Source organism: Acomys minous (assembly GCF_964271855.1).
Source record: "Acomys minous genome assembly, chromosome: 4".
NCBI lineage: Eukaryota > Metazoa > Chordata > Mammalia > Rodentia > Muridae > Acomys > Acomys minous.
This window is the reverse complement of record NC_140486.1, coordinates 111,670,776-111,695,725: the sequence shown is the minus strand read 5'-3', so window position 1 is coordinate 111,695,725 and position 24,950 is coordinate 111,670,776. Positions and strand designations below refer to the sequence as shown.

At 42.2% G+C, this 24,950-nt stretch overlaps 1 protein-coding gene across 8 annotated transcripts in view; it reads right to left on the bottom strand.

The window, feature by feature from the left end:
- Positions 1-1,050: 1,050 nt before the first annotated feature.
- The window catches only part of GIGYF2 (GRB10 interacting GYF protein 2), a 130,121-nt gene continuing 106,221 nt past the window's right edge, over positions 1,051-24,950 (bottom strand). For all 8 annotated transcript variants that reach the window (XM_084778570.1, XM_084778573.1, XM_084778574.1 and 5 more), the window contains 9 exons: positions 24,771-24,929; positions 18,509-18,745; positions 15,031-15,153; positions 11,268-11,501; positions 10,937-11,139; positions 9,722-9,876; positions 8,078-8,280; positions 5,257-5,404; positions 1,051-2,685 (listed from right to left, as the gene is read on the bottom strand). In XM_084778570.1, coding sequence (XP_084634696.1) covers positions 2,618-2,685; positions 5,257-5,404; positions 8,078-8,280; positions 9,722-9,876; positions 10,937-11,139; positions 11,268-11,501; positions 15,031-15,153; positions 18,509-18,745; positions 24,771-24,929 — 1,530 coding nt within the window. In that variant the 3' untranslated portion in view covers positions 1,051-2,617. The remainder of the gene's footprint in view (positions 2,686-5,256; positions 5,405-8,077; positions 8,281-9,721; positions 9,877-10,936; positions 11,140-11,267; positions 11,502-15,030; positions 15,154-18,508; positions 18,746-24,770; positions 24,930-24,950) is intronic.

Here is a 24,950-nt window from a genome sequence, read left to right as displayed (position 1 = left end):
GTGTATTGGAAGATGTATGTAGATTATATATAAAAAGTAGCCCTCTTTGAATTACAGAATTAAGACTCTGTCATATGCAAGAGTTTGGACCCAATCCTCTAAAATACCAAAGGACTTTGAAAATTACTAAAGGCTGGAGGCGCCACCCAGTGGTAGACTGTAAGCTTAACATGTACCATGCCCAGAGTACCATTCCCCAAGCCCTGCAGGAATAATGAAGGAAACAATTAAAACGAGTATGAAAAAGCATATTCAAAAGATGAAAAATATCCCCAGGAAAGAAAGTAGTGTTCAAAACTGGGAGTCAGCGGGGCGGGGGGGTGGGTAGGAGTGGGGGACGCAGGGCAGCCATGGGTAAACAAAGGGAACGCTCCATGACGACAACGGCTCTGTCCTCTCACTATGTCCATTCTATCCTAACTTGTTCCTAGGTTCACTTGTATCTCACAGGGGCAAAGAGTTTGACTTAGAAGGTGTTGGACAAGCTCAGGGAAGGGCATTCTGCGAGTCTGCGGTTCAAAGGCAGTCTCCAGTCCACAGCTCAGCACAAGGGGAGCAGCAGAGAGGAAGGCTTCCTACCATTCATCTAGGCCTCTAGCCTCACAGTCCTGGTTAGTGCTCCCCGCTGGGAGTGTCCCAGGAGGCCTCCTCATCTCCAGTGCCTGCAGTACCAGGGCTGTTGCAGACCATGGACAGGCAGAGTTTCGGCCAGGCATGGTGATGCATGCTTTTAATCCCAGCCCTTGGGAGGCGGAAGGAGGTGGATATCTGTGAGTTCAAGGAAGGCCTGTGTCGGCTACAAACTGAGTCTAGGAGAGCCAGAGCTGTTGTACAGAGACACCCTGTCTTGAGGGGGGAAAAAAAAGAGGGAGGGTTTCATGCCAAGAGAGTCAAGTACAAGAGATGCTCAGAGAGTACGCAACCACATTTTTTTAAGTTCTTTTTTATTTTCCTCCACACTGGCAAAAGTTCCGAGGGAGCTTAAAGTTTTGTAAACATTTTAACTATCCCTCTTCCCCACCCCCCTTTTGAATTTACAAAGCAAAGGAGTAGGAGTCTCACATTTTAATGGTTCCCCATCTCCTTATGCTATTTGATCCAAAAACTATTTACAAGTCTGTAGCAGTCTCTGTATAGTTATTATACACGTTTAGGAGGGAGGGAGGCAAGAAGGGATAGGGAGAATGGTGATCCAAAATAATAAAAATAGAAACCATATATAATCCTCCAAAACCAAACTGCTCTCAGAGCAACTCCAGCCTTCTCCAGGCACTGATGATGAAAGGGAAGGGGCTTCACCTGCGCGCTGCCCACCACAGCGCCTCTCACACAGGCCCCGCTGACCCACAGCTCCCGCTGCCATGTGACAGGCCATCCCAGCTGATGATGTTCTACAGGCGTTTGGTAGAAGGCAGTCAGTTTGTATAAACAGAGCTTGAGTACATTTCTACTTGAGGTGAAAGGGTAGAAGCAGGTCTCTTGCTCTCATTCTTGCCCATACCCTCCATCCCTCTGCATCCTCCTGCATAGTGGTTTTCCATGGATGAAGGTCTTAATGATGGTCAGGCTTTGTATGTTCTCTTTTCAGAAAAGGCAAACATTCGCCATCCCAGAATCTTTACACAAAACCTTTTTAGGGCCATGGCAAAACACATACAGTGCTCTGAGGAACAGATGAGATTCCCAGCTTTTATCAGAAGCAAAAGTTTATCCCTATCTGAGTTGAAATTACACAAATTCATACATATGGTAAAGATGCCTCTTAAACGAGACAAATTTTCACGTAAGGGCCCAAAACAAACTGGTCCTAGTCCTTTGAAGTAAAAATACTTATAGGGGAAAATCAGTTTTTATATGAAAGGAAAATTAAGTCCCTGCCCCAGGCCATAGGGTTTCCTTTGTCCAGTAGTAAGGTTGGAGTATGTCAGGAGAGAACTCAGCTTGCTTGGAAAGTCACTATCTAATGAAGAAAATATGACTCCTTTCTTCAGAAAGAACAAGTGAGGGTGTGTAACATCAAACAAGCCCACCTACAGTCCATCCCCCTCAGGGCTTCTGATGCAGTCCCAAAGTTAGCAATGGCCAAGCAACCTCAGACAGCACACTTTTGTCTGTCTCAGGAAAGAGTAAAATCATTCAAGGGGCATTTTGTTGCTAGCCATTGTCTATTAGCCATTAACTCTCTTCATGACTGCACCCATTAGTTAATTACGGCCCTTTGCCTGTATTGAGGTGGGGGAGAAAGAACAAAACAGAACAAAAAAGTGACAGAAAAAAGCAATCTGCTATTGGCAGATTCCAACACACTTTCAGGGGACAGTAGATGAAATCAACGCACAGTGAATGTGTGCTGCCAATATCAGCCTTGCTGGGGAGCAATCCCAACTGCCACCCCCAAGACAAAGGGTCTGGTCCACTTAGGTGCAATCTGAGATGCTCACCAACAATGATTTAAAATAATCTTGGACACAAGGGGCTAGGGGAAAGAAAAAGCCTGAGATGATTGGTTCTGTGGTTTGTTGCAGTGACAGAGCAAATGGTGACTGCATGTTGTGTCCAATGAGGAGAATCCATGGTCACTAGGCAGGAGAGGGAAGGCTGGCACAGCGGCAGGTACTCAGTAGTCATCCAGAGTCTCAATCTCACCCATGTTGAGTCGCTCTGATGACGCATTGACTGAAAACCCTACAAGAAAAAATAAGTTTCTGAGTGACTGCTCGCCATCATAGCCACGTGGTTCAACTTCAAGCAGCTGGATGGAACTTAAGATTTACACTAAACTGAGCAACTGAAGGAGACAGAAGAAAGGCAATCAAGTAGACCTGTGCAGAAAAGGTTCTTTCAACAGACTGGAATGGACTCCACAAACGCTGACACTGGAGGGGCTCGTGCTGATGGTCACATGAAGGAAGCTTTTCAGTACAATCCGTAACCACAAGTTGACAGAATTTCAGTGACCTGCCTCCTGGGAGTGAGGACTCTGAAAAAGCTTTGCAGTTCCCCTACCCCCACCCTAAATGAATCCTCAACTGTTTCAGCTGCTGTCTGAAAGCCAAAAGCAGACAGGCAGTGCTCTCCACTCTGGCGCGGTTGTTGGTACTGGGTGGGTTTTTCACTCCTTCATTTTTGTACTTTAGTGTTCAAATTTTCAAATAAATACACATTTAAAATGTTCCAATAACAAACAAAACTGCCTTACATAATAACATAGCTTAATACTCAAAAATAAGATTTTAAAAATAAACAGGTCTGTTTACTAACCAAGAAGGCTGTGGACAAGCTGCTGTCTGACACAGGCAAGAACACCAAACTCCATTCAAAATCCCAACCAGCAACTGTGTACCCACAACCCACCCTCGGGCCCCCTTTTCCCCTGGAAATACTGAAAGGCTTAGTGTTCATATCTTTCAGGTGATGGTTTTATTTGTTAAGTCTAAAGACCAGCAAGTAGTCTATGAAATGAGCCTTAACTCTATTCTGAAGCAGGTTTGTCTGATTCTATCAGAGCTTAAGAACAAATAAAATGAGAAGAAAGAATGGGTGCATGAAACAGAAGAATTGTAATTTTAAAATCAACTAATTTTAAATCAAGACAGGAAAAGAGAAAGCTGTGAAGAAATGAAGATTATCTGATAATTCTAATGTGGTGATCATCAGGTGAGGGCTTAACTTAACTGTCTTAACTGATGGAAAAGGCATAAATTTGGCCTCCCCGCAACACAAAACCAACTGCTTGTGGGTGCCGTGAAAGGCAAGACAACACAAAGGGCCCACCCTGCTGCTCCAGAGTGCTCTCGATTAGGTCTAGGTCTCGCATGGCTCTTTAGGATTATGAAACGGTCTGTATGGAAAGAGAGCCTGACTGCACGGGTTTTTACCACCCCAAGTGGTTTGCACTGCCCACCTGTGGACCTTTACAGTCAGTATGACCAGAGGAGGTGACACCTGGAAGTAGATGAGGCTGGGGCGCCCTCTGTTGATTTGTTTTAGAATTAAAGTTCCTTTTCAATCTACTTATAGAACAAGTTGGAACCTATTTTTCCAGTATGTACATGGAAAATTTTTCTCAATCTAAATTTATAGGGGATATATACATTGAAAATAAATAAAGAAAATTTAAAAGATGATTAGCAATTATTAGAGGCACTCCCAGGAGGAGGCAGTGGTTTTCGCATGAAAAGCTCGCCCACATGAGTCCCCTCGGCTCTTCACTGAGAGGTTTCACTGGCGCCCAGTGCTGGTTTTCCTTCCTGCAGTGTTAGGAGCCTCTAAGAGGGCAACCCAACCCCACTCCCGTGCTGAGGGGTGGTTAAGTTCCTCTCTTCCAGGGTCTCCGGCAGAAGACCAAGACCAAACGCGAGGGCAACATGAAGAAGCAGGCCACATCTGTGGAGCAGCCCTCGTACCTACCTGTAAGCTTTCACAAGGGCTGCTTAGGCAGAATTACAGTTAGAAATCTGTTCACCTATTTCTGTCAGAATTTTTTATATTCAACCTATATTTGACAGTAACACTCTAGAGGAGAGGAAAACAGACTTCGTGACAGCCAAGTTTACATTAACTTCATATAGACAAATAGAAATTTTCATTTTCATCACTATTTGTCGGTTTGTTGAGCCTATTTAAGAAACACAGCAACTTACATTCATTATTTGTGAAATATTATTCCCTTCCACCCCTGCTAGCATTTTAAAGCCCTAATTTAGGCATCTGCTTTTCTAGGAAGGTGCTGTATGTGAGGACAACAGACTTCAGTACCGGACAGGGAGCTGTTGACCGCAGAAAAGTGGAGGAGGTCTGCAGCCCCAGCTCACTGGCTGGGAAAACTGGGAGTCCTGGTAGTAGAGTCATCCAGTACCCATAGTTAATGGCTGCAGCAAGCACTGCTTCTTTGAACATCCAGTTCCAGCAAAAAATCAGCACTGAACTTACAAGCTAGTTCTCCTGCCGTCCACTATTGCTATCTTTATATGAAATGCTAAGCAGTGCTTTAGCGTTTGAAGGACTGTAACACTGCTGGTTTGCTTAACCACCCAGCACATGGGCATATCTCCTGCACCTACACACCCAGGAAATACTGTCTACTTCTCTTAAAACTAGATAGTTAATAATAATAATAATAATAATAATAATAATAATAATAATAATAATAATAATAATAATAATAAAGTCTTTACATGGGTAGTGACTTATCTAGTTACTGTCATCACCCCAAACTTCCTCCCACTCCACCTGAGACTCCAGGCCTATTCTCACCTAGTAAACTGGGATCTGCTCGAACCATTTTCTGCTTTTTCTTCTTCTTGCCACTTTGCACAGCCTCAAAATTGGATTGTTGGTTGTTGCTTTGATTGGTCTGAAATACTGAATGGAGTGTACTATGGTTCATCCCCCAAACAGATTCCTGTGAAACAAGAAACACAACAGTACAACTACAGTTATAAAGTGCGCATGGATGTGGACTGCTCTAAGAGAATGGCTGGCTTGCCTTCGCCCTACCAAGTACGAGTCCCAACAAAACTCCTAGTGAGACAGCTCACAGGGCAAAAGTGGCTGCTACAGAAACCTGATGGCCTGAGTTAATCCCCAGAACCCAGTGAAGAAGAGAAGCAACTCCCCAAAGTTTCTCCTACCATCACATGTTCATCATGGCAAAAGAGCGCGCGCGCGCGCGCGCGCGCACACACACACACACACACACACACACACACACACACACACACACGGGTGAAGGGTGGGGGTGGGGGTGGGGAGACAGACAGACACAAAGCAAGCCAGGTTGGAGCGATGGCTCAGTGGTTAAGAGCATGCTGTTCTCTTCTGGTTCCAAGTGAGGCAGTTAAAATAGATCCAGGGTATCACATGCTTTTTCTTACAGGTACCTGTACTCATGTGCACATACTCATTGACATACAAGTATACATAAATTATTTTTAAAATAAATCTTTAAAAAAAGCCTAAACCAGTACTGGTAATATAGAACCTGACAGAGAGCCACTGAGCTACCAGTCCTCACTTACAACACTCCACTCAATGCCTCATGTCTCTACAAAGTCTCTCCTACAATTTCAGGCTTTCACTCAGTTATAGCAGAATGGCTGTCCTAAGTTTTCTGGCAGATACAGTGTTTGTGTCATCCAATAAGAAATGCAATACAGTTGGACAGTAGTATCTCACACCTTTAATCCCAGCACTTGGGGGACAGAGGCAGACAAGATATCTGAGTTTGAGGCCAGCCTGGTCTACAGAGACAGTCTTCAGGACAGCTAGAACTACACAAAGAAACCCTGTTATGAAAAACAAAAAACCAAAAGAAAGGAAGGAAAGAAGAGCAGGAGGGAGGGAGGGAGGGAGGGAGGGAGGGAGGGAGGGAGGGAGGGAGGCAACACACAGTATATGACTGACAACACTGTGGCAATACATACAGCTGACTCATAGTAAACAGTATCTTTTTTCTCTAGAATACAGGTCAGAGAGGCCGCCTACAGTATGCCATCAAATGCTAAAGTCATACATGTTATTCATATCGGCAATCCCAGAAGGGATTTGTTACCTAAATATTGTCCACACACTTCTACTAATTGGGTAGACTTTAAAACGGTCCACCAATCTTTTGTTTTTAATGTTGTCTTTACTAGAGAAACAGAGAGGAGCATTCCACAAGTGCAGTGTTTCCTGCACTACTTCATATCATGTACTCCTGTGATGCCCCGAGACATTTGTTCTCTTGTGTTCTGGTACTGCCACCTGCCACTTCCTCTTTCTTTACCCTTGAGTCTGCTCTACCCAGTTAGACCTAAAATGCCAGGGCTACACTGGAATTTCCACATCTCCAGAAGTGATCTACAACACAGTTATCACCTCTAGTAGAATAATGTGGCTCAGGGACTGGAATATTTTTATGCCACTTTATGAACCTTGCCAGCTTGTCTTTCAGAAAACATATACTACCAACCTTCAAAGATCCCACATTTGTACATTCACTGAGTTGTTGAGGTTTATTTTTTTATGGTCTTATGAATAGACATGCTCAGAGAGGGGCAAAACAATCTTTATCATCCAAGGCACATGCTCTCAGTTGAAGCAGGACAAAGGAGCATCCACCTTCCTACTGCAGTACACACACTGTAATCAAGGTCAGTCATCTAGTACATGTTTTCGCATCTGTGAGTGATTTCACTGTTATGACCTCCGAGTCTAAGGCTTAGGTGCTACCAAGTGCTCAGGAAGACTGTGCTACTACATCTAAGGGACAAGATGTGCATGGGAGTTTTGTGCAAGTGAGAATGACAGCTACACTGCTGAGGACCAGTGTTAATGAATCAACATATGAAGAATGTCTAAACAAAATCTTAAGACAAATTATGTACTGATTAGACACTGTGTTAAATGAGACTTGCAGAATTTAACCCCTGTGTAATCCAGAAGAAGACTGCACTCTAATCTCTTAGTCACCCAAGACTCTATAGAACAGTGGTTCTCAACCTGAGAGGTCATGGTCCCTTTTAGGGATCAAACCTTTCACAGGAGTGGCATTATCAGACATCTTGCACATTAGATATTTACATTTGTAACAGTAGCAAAATCTCTGAGAGAATTTGATAGTTAGGGGGTCACTACACCATGAGGAACTGTATCAAAGGGTCGCAGCATTAGGAAGGCTGAGAACCACTAGGTTAGAACAAAGGTGCAACAAGGAACAAACACTGACTGTAGCTTCATATCCCCATCACAGCATGTAAGCATCTGCCATGCCCCATAGACAGTGACATTGCTGTCGGTACTGAATATAGGAGATATCAAGTTTAAAAAATAAATCAAATTTATGGGCCATGTTGGGATATGCAGTCCAATAAACACATACATATGAATCAAGAAAACAGACTAGAGGACCTTGGTTATATTTGCTATCTAGGACACTTACACAGACATGTACTTTGAAAAGATGAAAGCCACACAGATTTTTGAAAAATCTTACACACTGAACACATAAAAATAAAATGTTTTCTTTTTTCTGGCTACCCAACATTTACAAGCATTCCTACTCATAGGTACTGCACACACTACTATTTTATACCTGCTGCTGCTGCTGCTGCTGCTGCTGCTGCTGCTGCTGCTGCTGCTGCTGACGCTGTTGGCTGGCTTTCTGTTTGGCACGGCGCTCAAGGAACTGCTTGGCAAACTCCTTGGCCTCAGAAGTATCTCCTAAATAGGCCCTGATGTAGTCATGGACTTCATAAGGAGATTCCACTTCTTTCAAGAAAGACACAAATGTGGGCACTGCAATACAAGAAAGAAGAAGACATAAGACAGTCACAATACAATAAAGACTGTGTACAAAGAAGCAGCCTCAGGTTTTAGTGTATCACCACTCTAGCACAGGTATTAACAACAGAAACATGAGAGCTATGCAGGCCACTGTGGTAGATATTCTCACTGCTGAAATCTTCCAAAATAGCAGTGTCAAACAAAGACACAGCACACATGCTGAACTTTACTAAATGCTATGTTGGTTGAAGCTAGATGTTACAATGAGTGAGTTATTTATCTAAAACTAAAGTAATTTAGGGATTCATTCCTTCTTTCCTTTAGTTCAACTTAAGTGCAATGATGGGCACCATCTACCATGATAGTTACTAAAGATACAGATTTATCTTCTGGGACCTGTAATTAATTGGGGTACTATGTGTTTTATAAAGTATAAAGTGGAAAATGCCAATTGTGTGGCTTCAGAAAAAAAGCACAAACACCAGAGTTAGACAGACATGGGTTTAAGACCTGATTCTGAAGTCTGCTGGCTGTGTGACCTTGATGAGTTACTTAACCATTCTGAGCCTCTGTTTCCTAATTTATAAAATGGGGATAATATCACCTACCTTGTAAGGTATTCTCAAAACTTACTGCAAAAACTGATTAACTGGGGTAATACAAGGTTAGCCCAGCTAGTGCCTAGCACATGGTAGGTGCTTAATGGATGGCAGCCACTTCTACTGTGCAGATCTGTTTCCTCTGAGGCCTTCAGACTCATTCCTAGTGTTGCAGTGCAGCAAAGACATCTGTCAATCTTGACTGCTCAGATTTAACACTGCTGGCTTTAGGCCATTATGACCTTTGTCTATCAGCTGAGGCAATCCTTTCTACAATATGACCAACAGCCGCACCAACATCAACGTCCCTCCAAAGAGCTAGCTCTCTGTAAACAGCTCATGTTTACAACAACCACGCTTTTCTTGAAACTGTACTGAAACCTTTACTTCTGGATAGTCTCAGCCCATGCAGAGCAAGTCTATTTATTCTACCACAACTTTCGCCATCTCCCAAAGCTGAAAGGGAACGATGTCACATTGCTTTGGTACTCTATTGGCCAGGCTCACCTTGGTCCCCAATTATGACATTTAACTTTCTCTTAGACACTATAATAGCTGGAAATGTTTCCCATGAGAGGGATAATGGGAAACTATGACTTCCTTTGTCCTGTACATCATTAGGCAGCCTGAGCTGGCATTTACTTTTTGGCAACAGCTCATAGTCTATGTGAGCATAGTTTGGTAGGGCTTTTTCATAAGTAGTGCCATGAGAGTCAAGTTTTTTATGGAAGGGGCAGGACTTGGCTCCCATGGATTTCGTCTTCTACACTCTGGCTTAATGTTCCAAGCTGCCAGCCTCTTAGCAGGCCCTGCTCTGTCAATCCACATGCTGGGATTACCTCCCCAATTCTTACCATCCAAGTTATCTGCCGTCTTAAGGGCATGAAGCATCTGTTCACACCACTGGGTAAATCCATCTTGGGCTTTATTTACTCCCTGAAAGAGCTTCAGCAATTTTTCTTCTTCTTCTACTTTCTTATTCTGCCGGTTAGACACACCTACAGATTTACTAAAGCAAAACAATAGGGCGATATTATATTCCCAGAAACTGTTACTATGTGATATACTACAATACCATACTGTCTAGGGAACACTCGACAGCTGTCCAGTAAGCCAATTCTTAGTTCTATACATGAAAAAAAAAAAATTAAAATTTTTTTGATTGGACACATCCTTAAAAACTAGCCTCAACTAATATCCTAGTTTACAGGGCTTCTATTTTGAGAATATAATGAGGTTCTTCCTACATGTTCTTAGGTAAGCTGTTTAATTTACTAAGCCTCAGTTTCCTCATATGCAAAATGGTACCAACACTTCTTAGGATTATAATAAGGAATAAAGACACTCGAGCAAAGGCCTGGAGCCTAATAGTGCCGGGCAAAGAAGCTCAATAAACCAATAAGTTTAAGTCTTTAATCAAAAAGAATCTGACAATACCACCATTTATTAAGTACTTACTATATGCCAGGCACTTTATGATTTCATGTGTATTTGTTTACTCCTTACAACTACAATCATAAAATTATTATCTTCATTTTACTGATGAGGGAACTGAGGCCCAAAAGAGGTTCTCTCTTGCCCAAGGTCACACAGCTAATAAGTGGCAGTGTTGGGATCTGAGTTCATGAACCTAACAACAAAGCCATGCTCATTCACCAACACTGACTACTGAGGAAAGAAAGATGAAGATGAAACAACTACTTTGTCATACAGTTAGTTTAATGTCATCGCAGAAGTTGGAATGCCGATTCTAGTATAATTACAACTTAAAAATACGAATTAGAAAACAACAACAACAAACCCTAAGTTAACCTACAGCAAACACTGGAGAAATGTTAACTACGAAAAATACTCTATTCTTCTCATTGCCAGGCAGTCACCATGTAGTAGGCAAGGGATTGAGTGCTCAGCAGTACAACAAGGCCAAGGGCAATCAAGTTGGATAGAGAGCAGTCACCAAAATTAAGAGTTATGTTCTTGGACACAGATGTAAGTAAAAACTGTATCCCTTTTACAACCCTCACCTCCCACCCATCAAGGTACACAGGTGTAATCATTACGAGCCCTACCTGAGACTGGCGTTTTTATTTTTATTTGTTGAATTTCTAGGTCCCACCTCTTTCACTGCATCATCCCAAAACCCCATGTTGGAGTTTTTAGTGTCTGCATTACTCCAGATACTACTGACTAGATCAGACGCCCACTGGTTTGGAGGACCTGTGTTTATAGAGCCCCATACAGAATTCCCAATGCTGGTGTGCAGGTTGGAATGCTGTTAAAAAGAAAGAAAGGGAAAAAAAAAAAAGACTTTGGTTAACAATATTAAAAAGATAGTTTGGAGGAATCTGAAAAGATAACCATAAGCAGTCCAGAAGTGTGCACTCAGGAAAAGGAACTCACTGTGCTGTTCCGGGCCCTGTTTGTTTGCTGGTGCTGCTGTTGTTGTTGTTGTTGCTGCTGCTGCTGTTGCTGCTGCTTCTGCATCTGCCTGGCCTCTTCCTGTTGGATCTCCAGTAAAGACTTGGTGGTACCTGCAGGTTTGCTGACATTCCCCCAACCTGAGAGTTTCTGTTGTTGCTGCTGCTGTTGCTGCTGCTGGAGAGCTTTCATCAATTCCCTCTGCTGACGTCTTTGCTGTTGGACAAGGACAGCTACTTTCAGGGTATGTTTTTACACTAGTTATAAGCATCAGGACACTACAGAAAACTAATACACAACAGCTAAACAAACTCAAATGTAGTTAATGTCTTTGACTAAATTAAGATGGAAACGGCAAGTGGTACTGAGAGGAAAACAAAAAGACTAAATACAGAATTACTTCTTACAAATGAAGAAGTCTCTTTGGTTAAGCACAGAAATGAAATAAATGTTTACTTCCCAAAGTTCAACCAAAATGAAATATATCCTTTTTGTGCATGTGTTTGTGTGGAGCTTTGAGAAGGGGTTTTTACTCTGTAGAGCCCAGCTAGTCTGGACCTGAAGCTCTCCCTGCCACCGCTTCCCAGGAGCTGATATTGCAGGTGTGCACAGATACTCAGCTATTGTGCTTCTTTAAAAGCATGAATCAGTAAAGGACAACAAAGGCAGAAAAGAGTTTTAAACATGGAAAGTAGGGCTAGGGAAGAAAGCTAAGCCAGTGAAGTGCTTAGAGACCTGAGCTCAGTCCCTGAAGCCCACATGAGAAAACCAAGTAAGAGACCCCATGTCTGTGCCTCAGCACTGCAGAGGTACAGGCAGGCAGGTCCCTGGGTTTCACCGGCCAACCAGCTCAGCAGTGAGATACCACCTCTAAAGACAAACTAAAAACCAAAAAAGCAGACAAAGCATCTGATGTTCTCCCTTGATCTTTCCACCCATATGTGTACATACAAAAATAATTATCTAGATAGAAAGCATAAAGCTAGAAAGCTGATTATTAATAACCAGTGTAGCACACCTAATAAACTGAAGCATAAATGAAGGAACCTGTTAAATGGGCATGCTTAGAAAGCTCAGGAACTTGAGATGTTTACCTGGTATCTCAGAAGGCTGGCTACAATTAGAAGCAGTAAGACCCTGAAACTACCTCCTTTACCTTGTTCAGTTGAGCAACTGTCTCTCCCCTCACTGCTCACACCCCACACCCAGCAGAAAACAAGCTTGCCATTTGGAAAAGCCAACACAGATCAACAGACTATTCTACAGTAAAGTGGCTAGTGCAGAGGGATGCCCCCAACAAACAGCCTGGAGACAAACCACTAGCACAGCACGTACAGAAGAACCTTTGGTAAGATTTTGATCCCTTAACAAATAGCCCAGAATTACTAAGCATTTAGTACATGTTTCTTAGATAAAACAAAGGACCAAAATAAATATATAAAATTCAATAAAAAGAAATGAGAAAATAGGAATTGCCTTTAAAAATTAATTAATTAATGTGTATGGATATTTTGTTATGTGTACCATGCATGTACAGCACCACCAGAGACTTGAAGGGCACGAGGCCCGAAGTTACAGGACCGAAACCTCCATGTGGGTGCTAGAAATCAAACCTGGGTCCTCTGCAACAGCAGCCAGCCATTTCTCTAGCCGAGTTGGGTTTTTAAAAAGCCAACCCCTTTGGGAAAGGAGTGTCAAACAACCCTTTTACAGAGGTTGCATGTCAGATATTTACATTATGATTCATAACAGCAGCAAAACTACAGTTATGAAGTTTTGGGGAGCAGGGCTGGGACGTAGCTCAGCAGCAGAGTAACTACTTAGCACACATGTGGGCCTTGAGGGACCCTGATTCTTGTTCACAGTAACTTTTCACTGAACAGAGACTAAAATCATCACATTTTCTAGCCTTGAAAACAGAAGCACTCTGCTCTGAGACACCTATTTGCTGATAACCTTTCAGAGGAAGGTAATTCCAGAAGTAAAGTTTAAACCTTTCTTTTGTTTTTACATTAAAATGAGAAGGCAATTTTAAGGTAGAGAAACACTTTAACCTATTGAATAATTTCCACTATTTAGTGTGTGTTGTATGTGTGTGCACTCCAAATATATAATTATAGAGTATACACTATATAAAACACACACACACACACACACACACACACACACACACACTCTCTCTCCTCCCCCCCCCTTCTCGTATCTGCAGCTATCTAGTTCAGTGAATGGTACAATCCAGATCCACACATGACAGCTTGCATTCTCCAACAAACTGACTGCTCTACCTCACCTGCTAGCTACATAAAGCAGCATGTTCTTCAGGATGGCTACACCTCTCATCTGGCGGAAGCCTTTGCAGGCACACTACTTAAGCATGGAGAATCTCTCATTCCACCCCTAGTGCCACCCACAACTCACACACCCTCTTCATCCTGCAAGCAATTCTTTCTCTGACATTTCTCATCCTCTAAATTAGCAACAGATAGTCTTAATTTTTGTGGTCCACCTTTTCTCAGCTAGAGGGCAGGTTCACAACAGCAGAGCATTTTATCAGCCTTGTACTTGGCTGCACTCCCAGTCTATGAAGAGTAAATATGTGTTGACTTAATCAACATCTAACAGCAGGCCCTCCTCTCCAACTTTCCCACTCTTTTGTAGCCTTCCCGTCCTATAATGAACTTCAGGATATAGAGTTAAAAGCAGAGATATTATTTTTGTTATATAACAAGTTTTTCTGGGCTAGTCAGAGAGCCTAATATCCTTTAAGAAAAATGTATCCTGCATTCAAAACAAATTCACAAATGGATGTGTCATGGTTGGTGTTTAACTGTCTACTTGGCATGATTTATAACCATTGGGACAATAAATGTCTGGGCTGTGGGAAATTGTCTTGATTACACTGGCTCAAACGAGAACATGTGCCCACTGTGGGCAGCACCATTCCCTGCCCTGGGATCCTGGCTGTACAAAGGACTAAAGGAACTGAGCCTTAGCATGCATTCATCCCTGTTTCCTCACTATGGCTGCAATGGATCAGCTGCTTCAAGGTCCTGCTGCCTTGACCTTCCCTTTCTCCCTTAAGTTGTTTTTGTCAAGAGTGGTTTAACTTGAGTAAGACAGGTGCAGCAAAACTTACCCACAGTTCAACATGTGTATTTTTTAAAAAATAATTTAATTATTCTTTGAGAATGTCATACATGCATATAATGTATTTTGGTAATGTCTACCTCCACTATCCACTCCAACTCCCCACCCAACCTCATATCCTCTTTGTTTGTTTGTTTTTCAAGACAGGGTTTCTCTGCAGCCTTGGCTATCCTGCACTTACTTTGTAGACCAGGCTGGGCTCAAACTCACAGAGATTCGAATGCCTCTGCGTCCCAAGTACTGGGATTAAAGGTGTGTTCCACCACGGGCCCAGCCTTTTTTTTCTTCTAACAACCCACTGAGTTCATTAATGCTGTCTGTACATTGGTGTAAGAATATCTACTTTTATTTATGAATTAAAAACAAGCTGAAAAGCTACAGTAGAAAGTTCCAGGAAACCAGTGTTACCCAACCTTAATGTTATTCCTCTTTAACTCTTCTTATATGCCAAAAGGCCTAAACCACAGACTACAGGGTTTAGTGACACTGGGTCAAATCCAGGCACACAGCAATTCTGATCATAACCATCAAGGGCCATTAGCCCAGAGTGTACACTAAGCTGCCCGGAATGCTAAGCCAGGCTGCTTTTATTGTTTACCTCTTCTCGAAGCTGCCGTTCTCGTTCTTCTTCCAGCTTCTGGATTTCAGCCAATGACAATGTGGCCTGAGACTGACATGTTGTTGTATTAGACTGCTGGCCCCATGTTGATGAAGAGGGAAGCTAAAAACAACAAACACATGAGAAAGCAGGTGAATTTCAGGAAACAGGAAAGAACACCATCACTATAGTTGGAGCCTCTATTCTTCCCCAGCTTTACAGTGCTCATTTCAAATTTCTTTCCCACACTATCTCTCAGCTGCCTTGCTTCTTTCACTCATTTCTCCCAACCTACATTTATTTTCAAATAACTACACACACACACACACACACACACACACACACACACACACACACACACACACACACGAGAGGGGGGAGAGGGAGAGAGAGAGAGGAGAGAGAGAGAGAGAGAGAGAGGGAGGGAAGGAGGGAGAGACACACATATTAATGCTTGTTCTCCCATTTGGGTGAAAGTTTATAACATCTAGCATCTAGCAATAGAGTCAAAACCAAAAGGAGTAACAGTGTTTCAATTAGTTCAAGATTTTGAATCCATAATGGCCACAAAGGCCATGACATAAAGATCTATAAGTGGGTTAAAGCCCAGGATTTCTGAACAGAAAGCCATGGTAGGCAGTTTCTATCCAGTTTTTCATGAAGGAGAGTTGCGGCTAACAACAAGGCTATAATGTCATAAAAATTAAGCTGGTTTTAAACATCAACAATCTTACTTTATCCATCCTTTAAGTTAATGAGCAAAACAAAATATAAACATGTGGTCCTGAGGATTTTATTTCTTTTTGAGACAGGGTTTCTCTGTTTAACAGCCCTGGCTGTCCTGGATTCTCTTTGTAGGCCAAGCTGGCCTCAAACTCACAGAGAACCACCTGCCTCTGCCTCCTGGGTGCTGGGATTATAGGTGTGCGCCACATCTGGCTGAAAACCTGAATTTTCAAAGCCTGGTTTTCAAAAGAGACTTCTTTGCTCTTCTTTGGCCAATAAAATGATAAACTTGAATTTAGAAGCATCTAAAAACTCAAACAAAAAATAACAACAAAGACCCCAACGGTAACCCAATTTTTAACTTTAGTGTGTATGAGCATGGATCAAAACACATAAAAACACATAAACACTCAGCAGTTCCCCAGGAAAATGTATCTATACATAGAAAACAACTGAGGGCAGCAGTGACAGTGGTAGGCAGAAGCAAGAATGTTAGCAGTAGGAATGTCCTCAACTGTTCAACAAGCTCAGCCCTCAGCCATTCTGGCTCAATGTGAGGGAAGGGAAGGGTCTAAAGAAGCTAACAGACAAAGGGGGATGGGAGGCATCTTTACCTTCACTTAGAATGCTTATTTGTAAATTATGTCAAATCTTTATTGGATAAAGAAAATCCAGGTATACAAGATAAGAACTATGCAGAGATTTGTCTCCACTTGCTTCAGATAGCACAGCCTGTGTTATGGCCCCTTAAAAAGAATCTTCTGAGGCCAGCAAGATGGCTCCCACAAGCCTCAGGACCTGGGTTCAGTAATCAAGAAACACATGGGAGGGTGAGGTCTAGCTCCTGCAAGTTTTTCTCTGAATGCCACAGGCACATGTGTGAACAGCACACACAATAAGTGAATGCTTTTTAAAATTAATTAAATTATAATTTCAAAACATTTTAAAGGTCCTTGGACATATTTTACATGGCTCTGCTATCAACTCTTGGCTGGCTCAAGAAACTCAGCTTAATTTTTCCTTTTTAATAAAATACAGGTCAACAACATCTACGCTTTCTAAGAAAACTCTCTGAAGACAAGTGATATAACATATGGAAAACTGTTGGTGTGGTACCTAAGAAAAGTACTCAATAGGAGATCTGTATTGCCAACTCCTTCTTTCAAACCTTCCAAATTAACAGAGGCTTCAATTAAGATTTCTGTCACCTGTCTGACTGCTAGTCTGCTAACCTACAGTTTTGTTTCCTTCAAGTTCTTCTTCCAGTCAGCTCTCCTGCAAACCTGAGTGTTATTATTCCCAGTGTTCAGCACACTTTAAGTTCTAATCCTTTACTAAAGTGTATACAGTCCATGATATTAGGAACTCTGACCACACTGAACTCATTCCTCAAATCCTAGACAAGCTTTTAAAATTACTTTTAAAGAGGTATTTTAAAATTAGACATGAGTGTCTCAATGTGTAAGTTGTGTGCATATGTACAGGTGCTAACAGAGGCCAGACGAAGGCATCAGATCCCCTAGGGCTGGAGTTATATGTGTCTGGGACCTACTGTGGCCAATGGGAATAGAACTCAGATCCTCTGGAAAAGTAGCTAGCAAGCACTCTTGACCACTGAGCCATCTCTCCAGTTTTAGTAATCTGCTTCCAAGAATTCCCCCAGAGATTCTCGAGTGTTTCTAACCTTCAAACCTTGCTCACTGTGATGCTTCTCGTAAACTTCATGCCCTAAACAAACCATTCAACTTGAAAGTTCTTTCATTCCCCTAAAAAGACTGTTTGGAAGTTCAACTTGAAAGTTCTTTCATTCCCCTAAAAAGACTGTTTGGAAGTTGCCTTATCTCAGAAAGTAGCCTGGATGCATGGTGCCCCTCATATTTTACTGATATCAGGGTCCCTTGAAGAATCTTTTTGAACACAAGCTTGCTAGGATCCATTTATAATTTGCATTTCCAGGTGATTTAACTCTGAGAACTACTGTCTTATTAACACCATCTCTTCCATGCTTACCACACTGGGTTCCAAGACCCTCGTTACATCTTTATTCTATGAGTTTCTTAAAAACAAGGGAGACAGAACCTAATTTCAGGCCACAAGAAGTTAGCAGACCAGATCTGCTGAGCTACTCTTAACCTGAGCAGTCTACATCCCATGCTGCCATACCCCAGCTTCAAGCCATGCCCTTCAGCTCTGGGCAGTCAACAAATGGGTTGCCAACTGCATCAAGGCAGTTCTTTCCCATTCTAGCAAGCTGACTCTCCGTACTCATTTTCAACTTCAAATAGGGTTTTAAATCTTCCATTTCTACTGACCTCTAACTCAAAGAGATCTGCCTGCCTGTCAGCTGAGTCCCAAGATTAAAGGTTTATGCCAGCATCCTTGGCCTGTCTTTACCCAAATTTTAAGAAGTCCCCAAAGGCAACTGTGTTTGAGCCCTGCGTTATGGTTCCTACTTGAAAAGCAGGATGTTGTTGTGCCTGCTGCCCTCCCAGGCTGCTGAGCACTCTTTTCTTTTTCATTTTTCTGTCAGCAGTGCTGACATGGTAAAGAGGAGGAACTTCAGCTGCCATGGAAGTCCACTTAGGAGAACCACGCAGACTGACTTGTTTGTGCCTGTACCTGCTTGTCTCATCCTTATGCCTTTCATTTAAACACTTAACAACATATACACATCACATTCTAATTTGTCGGTGAACCAAATAGCCAACATAATATTTAAGCCAAGTGGTTCCTTTTGTATCTAGGATTATACCTTCATCTGTGCAAGCTGCTGTTGCTGCTGCTGCTGCTGCAGCCTTCGGAGGGCCTCTTGCTGCTGCTGCCTCTGGCGCAACAGCTCTTTCTGCCGCTGCAGCTCCAGCTCCTTCCGTTTTCGTTCCTCTTCCTCGTGCCGAAGTCTGGCTGCCTCTTCTTCCATGCGCAGTCGGTTCTCTTCCAGTCGACGCTGAGCTTCTTCTTCTTCCCGGGCCCATTTGGCAGCCTCCTCTTCCTTTGCAGGAGGAAAAAACAAAGAGGGAAAAAATGTTGTATTAATTTTAGAGGGGATAATTTATATTGCTTTTAAAGGTGCTAATCATGATGGCATACAGAAATGATAAAGCAAAAACCCTGTTTAGTGTGACAATATGAAGAAGCAGGTTTTACGGGACTCACAAAGGCCTGGTGTGCTCCAGGATACAACTTTAACAAACCATAGATCTGTCACTTAAGCCAGGCTCAGTGGCCCACACCTACAATCCCAGCACTCAGGAGGCAGAGGCAGGCAGATCTCTGTGAGTTTGAGGTCAGCCTGGTCTACAAAGCGAGTCCAGGACAGCCAAGGCCACACAGAGAAACCCTGTCTCAGAAAAAAACAAAAAACAAAAAAAACCAGTCCCTTAAAAGGTCTTTGGTTAAAGCTTTGATCTCAAAAGTAGCTTACCATATGCTGCAACAAAGTCTCCTGGAAATGCCATTTCAATGCTATAGGCTGAGCAAGCTATCCAGGGTACTTGGTGCTAAAGCTGCCAAGACCTGGAAAGAGCCTCAACCAGGCCTGGAACCAGTAACTCCTCAAAATCATCAAATTCAACTGTTGACCCTGTCTTTATGAACCATGCGTAGTAGGGTCTTTTGAAAAAATCTCTCCTTACTAACCTAATTCTTAAGCTTCTATTACTTTGCCCCTCACCTGCATTCTCTTTCTCCCCACCCCTTCCTTTCTTTCTTTTCTTTCTTTCTTTCCTTTTTCCTTTTGAGACAGGGTTCTCTGTATAACAGCCCTGGCTGTCCTGGAACTCACTCTGTAGACCAAGCTGTCTTAGAACTCAGAGATCTGCCTGCCTCTGCCTCCCAAGTGCTGGGATTAAAGGCATGGGCCACCACGTCCTGCCCTGGATTCATTTTCTTTCCGCCTGCTTCCCTCAAAACAAGCTTACTGTGTCCTCTGGTTCACTTGTCTCAGTGTTCAGAGTGCCCTCACCTTTGCAGAGTTGGTTTGCTATGCCTGCAATGCTCTATCTTGTCCAGATAGCTCATTCTCCCAAGCTGGGATTGATTGTGGGCCTCTGAGCAGCAGATTTCCCCTCTACTTTTTCTTCTTTTAAAGATCCCTCATACAGACTACTGTGCCCCTGAGCCTAAGTCCACCACAAATAAATCCTGTTTCAACCTAACTGGAGAGATGGCTCAGAGGTTAAGAGCACTGGCTGTTCTTCCAAAGGTCCTGAGTTCAATACCAGAAATCACATGGTGGCTTCACATGGTGGCTCACCACCATCTATAACAAGGTCTGGTACCCTCTTCTGGTACGCAGGTGTACATGCAGGCAAAACACAGTATACATGATAGATAGATAGATAGATAGATAGATAGATAGATAGATAGATAGATAGATAGATAGATCGATCTTAAAAAACAAAAACAAAAAACCTAACTAGCAACCATTCCTTTCAGCCACCCCACTTCAGGGACTTAAACTGCTACGTTTTGATTTAAAGCTTCCAAATATTACGAGAACAGTCATGATTTAGGCCAAGGTGACATTGCTTGGTGAATTCTATGAAAGACATTCTTTCTGAACAAAAAGAACAATAGAGAGAAAAGTCATTCATTTATTGGACAGAGCCTGGATAAAAGTGTCCCAAGCAAAAGTCCCAACCTGAGGTCGAGTATGGAAGCAGAAGTCAGCCCACAAAGAGTTCGTGTAGAAGAGCATAAATGCCCTGAGCCCTGACAGTGTCACCGAGCTAGAGCTCAATGCCCAGCAGACTTACAGCCAGCTCTCCTTGGCATGCTTGAGCCACTTCACGGTGAATATTTCAGTGTATGAACTTTAAAGTATAACACTGGCATTTTACATCACCACCTACAGATTCACTGAACTTGAAGATCAGACCTCTTCCTAAAGTCTTCTCCTAACACCTGCTGGGTATGAGTCTGCACAACTGTGATCCCAGCTCTTATGAAGCTGAGTCAGATAGGTTTCAAGTTCTAAGCCAGACTAGGCTATACAGTGACAAGACACTCTGCCTCAAAACCTCATACTCTGACCTCTGAATAGAAAAGGGGGGCGGGGGGTTACACTCCATAGAAAATGAGCAAGATAACCAGCACCAAGCACTGACTAACATAAAAGTTGTTTTTCTAAGACATTTTGGCTTCTAGAAGAATTTTCATTTAGAACTAGCACTGTTTCAGCTGAGTGATTAAGGTTTAGCAGTTATAAGCCATGCTAATATATTACCCTTGTTATTTACAATGTGATGAAAATACCTCTTTGGGTCTGGGGTTGCAGCTCAGTGGTAGAGGATTTTCTTAGCATTCTCAAGGTCCTAGGTTCAATCCCTAGGACCGAAGAAAGCAAAAACAACAAAACACTGCCCCTGTGATCTTTTTGCCCAACACTTTAAAACCTCAATCTGTTCAGAGAAAACTTTAAGCAAATTCAATAAAGGATGATATCCTAGAAAGCTAAAAAAATATTTCTTAAAATTGCCATGGTCATCAAAAACAAAAAGATGGAGGATGTGGTTGTTCAGTAGTAGTATACATACTTCTAGCAAGACTGAGCTAGGTTCAATACTCAAAGTTCTATTATACAACAATTACCAGTGTGGTTAAGACATACAAAATGGTGCAATGAATGACACCCATAAGTTGGTGGTAACCAACAGCTCTCTAAATGGATATAATGCCCACTCAATAGAGGGAAACTCATGCCCGGAATTAGAAACCTAGGAGCTAGTAAGGTCATGGACCTTAATAATCTACTAACACTTTGCTAGACCAGCATAATTCCTTACCTCAAAACTTAAATCTTATCCTTAAACTTGCAAGTGCAACAACTATTCTTCAGTAAAGAAATCTCTCTTTACAGCAAAAGGAGACTATCACAAAAAGCCACACCTAGACACAATGCAAAGCTCCACAGACCATGGGAAGCCCAGGTCCAGTAGACACACCTGTATACATTGCATCTATGGCTCAGGGAACATCAAAGAAGATGGGGCTGCAAGCCTGTAAGAACCAGAACACCAGAAAGTCTGCTGTGAAGCCATCTGTCCTAGAAGTAGCTACATAAGCAAGACAGGAATGATGACAATACCAAGGGACATGTTAACATGGAAGGGGGAACATTTCAAGGGGTCCCAACCCAAGACAAAGAACTGCAGGCAACTAATGACAGCTGGGAGAAGAACTAGCCTTGGCCGGGCGGTGGTGGCGCAAGCCTTTAATCCCAGCACTCGGGAGGCAGAGGCAGGCGGATCGCTGTGAGTTCGAGGCCAGCCTGGTCTACAAAGTGAGTCCAGGATGGCCAAGGCTACACAGAGAAACCCTGTCTCGAAAAACCAAAAAAAAAAAAAAAAAAAAGAACTAGCCTCTCCCAGGGAGGAGGACCCTACCGGCTGTCTAACGCAGAGTGGCCGGCCCTCAAACCACATATACACAAACAACAAAACTAGATGAGCAAGCTGTATCATTCATATATACATATATGAGAGTAGAGGACATGGAGGGGTTCAAAGGAAGGAACCTAGAAGAAGCTGAAGGGAGAAAGGGAGGAGAAAAAGTGATATAATTTTATTTCAATTCAAAACTTATTTCCAAAAATTAAATATGAGAAACTGTCACAGCCAAGAAGGACATAGGAAAGCATGACAGCTAAACGTAGTATGATTAGTTAGAATGGCATATAAACAAACTGAAAGGAAAAAAAAAATGATCATCTCTTTAGATACAAAAAAAAAAAAAAAATTTTTTTTTTGACAAAATCCCACACCCATTCATGTTTAAAGTTTTGGAGAGATCAGAGACACAAGGCACATACTTAAACATAAAAAAGGCTATATACAGCAAATAATAGCCAATACCAAATTAAATAGAGAGATACTCAAGGAAAGTCCTCTAAAATCAGGGACCAGGCAAGGCTAAGGCTGCCCACTTTCGCCATATCTCTTCAATATACTTCTTGAAGTTCTAGCCAGAGCAATAAAACAAAAGGAGATCAAAGGGGTACAAATGGGAAAGGAGGAAGTCAAATTATCCCTTTTTGCAGATGATATGATAATGTTCATAAATGACCCCCAAAATTCCACCAGAGAACTCCTACAGCTGATAAAACACCTTCAACAATTGGCTCGATACAAAATTAACTCAAAAAAAGTCAGTAGCCTTCCTATATACAAATGACAATCACGGAGAGGAAGAAATTAGGGAAACTACACCCTTCACGATAACCACAAGCAATATAAAATATCCAGAAGTAACTCTAACCAAGCAAGTGAAGGACTTGTTTGAAAAAAACTTCAAATCTCTGAAGAAAGAGATTGAAGATGACATCAGAAGATGGAAGGATCTCCCTTGCTCCTGGATTGGGAGAATTAACATAGTAAAAATGGCCATCTTACCAAAAGCAATTTATAGATTCAACGCAATCCCTATTAAATACTTACACAATTTTTTAAAAAGACATTGAAAGGTCAATTCTGAATTTCATATGGAAAAACAAAAAACCCAGGATAGCTAAAATCAATCCTATACAATAAAAGATCCTCCGGAGGAATCTCTGTACCTGATCTCAAGCTGTACTATAGAGCAACGGTAATTAAAACAGCATGGTACTGGCATAGCAATAGGCTGGTTGCTCAATGGAATCAAATCGAAGACCCAGAAATGAATCCACATACATATGGTCACTTGATTTTTGACAAAGAAGCCAAATTTATTCAATGAAAAAAGGATAGCATCTTCAACAAATGTGATGGTCTAACTGGATGTCTACATGTAGAAAAATGCAATTAGACCCGTATTTGTCACTATGCACAAAACTCAAGTCCAAGTGGATTAAAGACCTCAACATAAAACCAGAGGCACTAAATCAGTTAGAAGAAAAAGTGGGGAAGAGCCTGGAACACACTGGCACAGGAGACAACTTCCTGAACAAAACACCAACAGCCCAGGCCTTAAGGTCAACAATTAATAAATGGGACCTCATGAAGCTGAGAAGCTTCTGTAAGGCAGAAGACACTGTCAAAAGAACAAAGCGACAGCCTATAGACTGGGAAAATATCTTCACCAACCCTACATCTGACAAATGTCTAATATCCAAAATATATAAAGAACTCAAGAAAGTAAACACCACCAAACCAAATAACCCAATTAAGAAATGGAGCTCAGAACTAAACAGAATTCTCAACAGAGGAATACTGAATGGCTGAGAAACACTTAAAATGCTCAACGTCTTTAGTCATCAGAAAAATGCAAATCAAAACAACTCTGAGAGTCTATCTTACACACATCAGAACGGCTAAGTTCAAAAATTCAAGTGACACCACATGCTGGCAAGGATGTGGAAAAAGAGGAACACTCCATCATTGCTGGTAGGAATGCAAATTTGTACATCCACTTTGGAAATCTATCTGGCACTTTCTCAGAAAACTGGGAATATGGCTACCTCAAGACCCTCAAGAAAATTATAAAATTCTAAAATTTTAAAGGAGATACTACTGCAACCACGCATAGTGGTGCACACCTTTAATCCCAGCACTCAGGGAGGCATAGGCAAGGAGGATCTCTGTGAGTTCCAGGCCAGCCTGGTCTACAAAGTGAGTTTTAGGACAGCCAAGGCTATACAGAGAAACCAAAGACAATATAAAGCCCAGAAATCCATGCTATTGTGATTTTTTTTTTTTAATGGTGGTGCATACCTCTGTGAGACTGGGGATAATCTAATTCACATAGTGAGTTCCAGGCCACACAGGGCTACATAGTGAGACACCATCTAAAAATTGGCAAACATCCCATACCTTTTGTGGGATGAGATGAAGAAAATCAGAAGGATATATTTCTTTTCCCCTCAGAAAACACATTTTCATTTGAAGAGATTAAAAAATGCAGGCAGAGGTGACACCCTCAGAGACACTCAGTTTCTTTTAGTAACTGTCAGCAACTTGGGACGGCTTCAGGAGCTTGCCTTCTGACCTAGTTACAGATCCCTAGCTTCAGAAAACAAAGCACAGTAAATATCTGGCCACCTGCTTGCGTAATAGTTCTTCCTGCTTCCGCCTTTCTTCTTCTTCTCTCCTCCGCTCCTCCAATCTTCTAAGAGCTTCTTCCTGCTGCTGTCTTTCCTCCTCTTCTCGCTGCCTCCTTAATGCAATCTCTTGCTCCCGCTGGCGTCGCAGAGCCTCTTCCTAAAGAAAATGGCAGGTTGG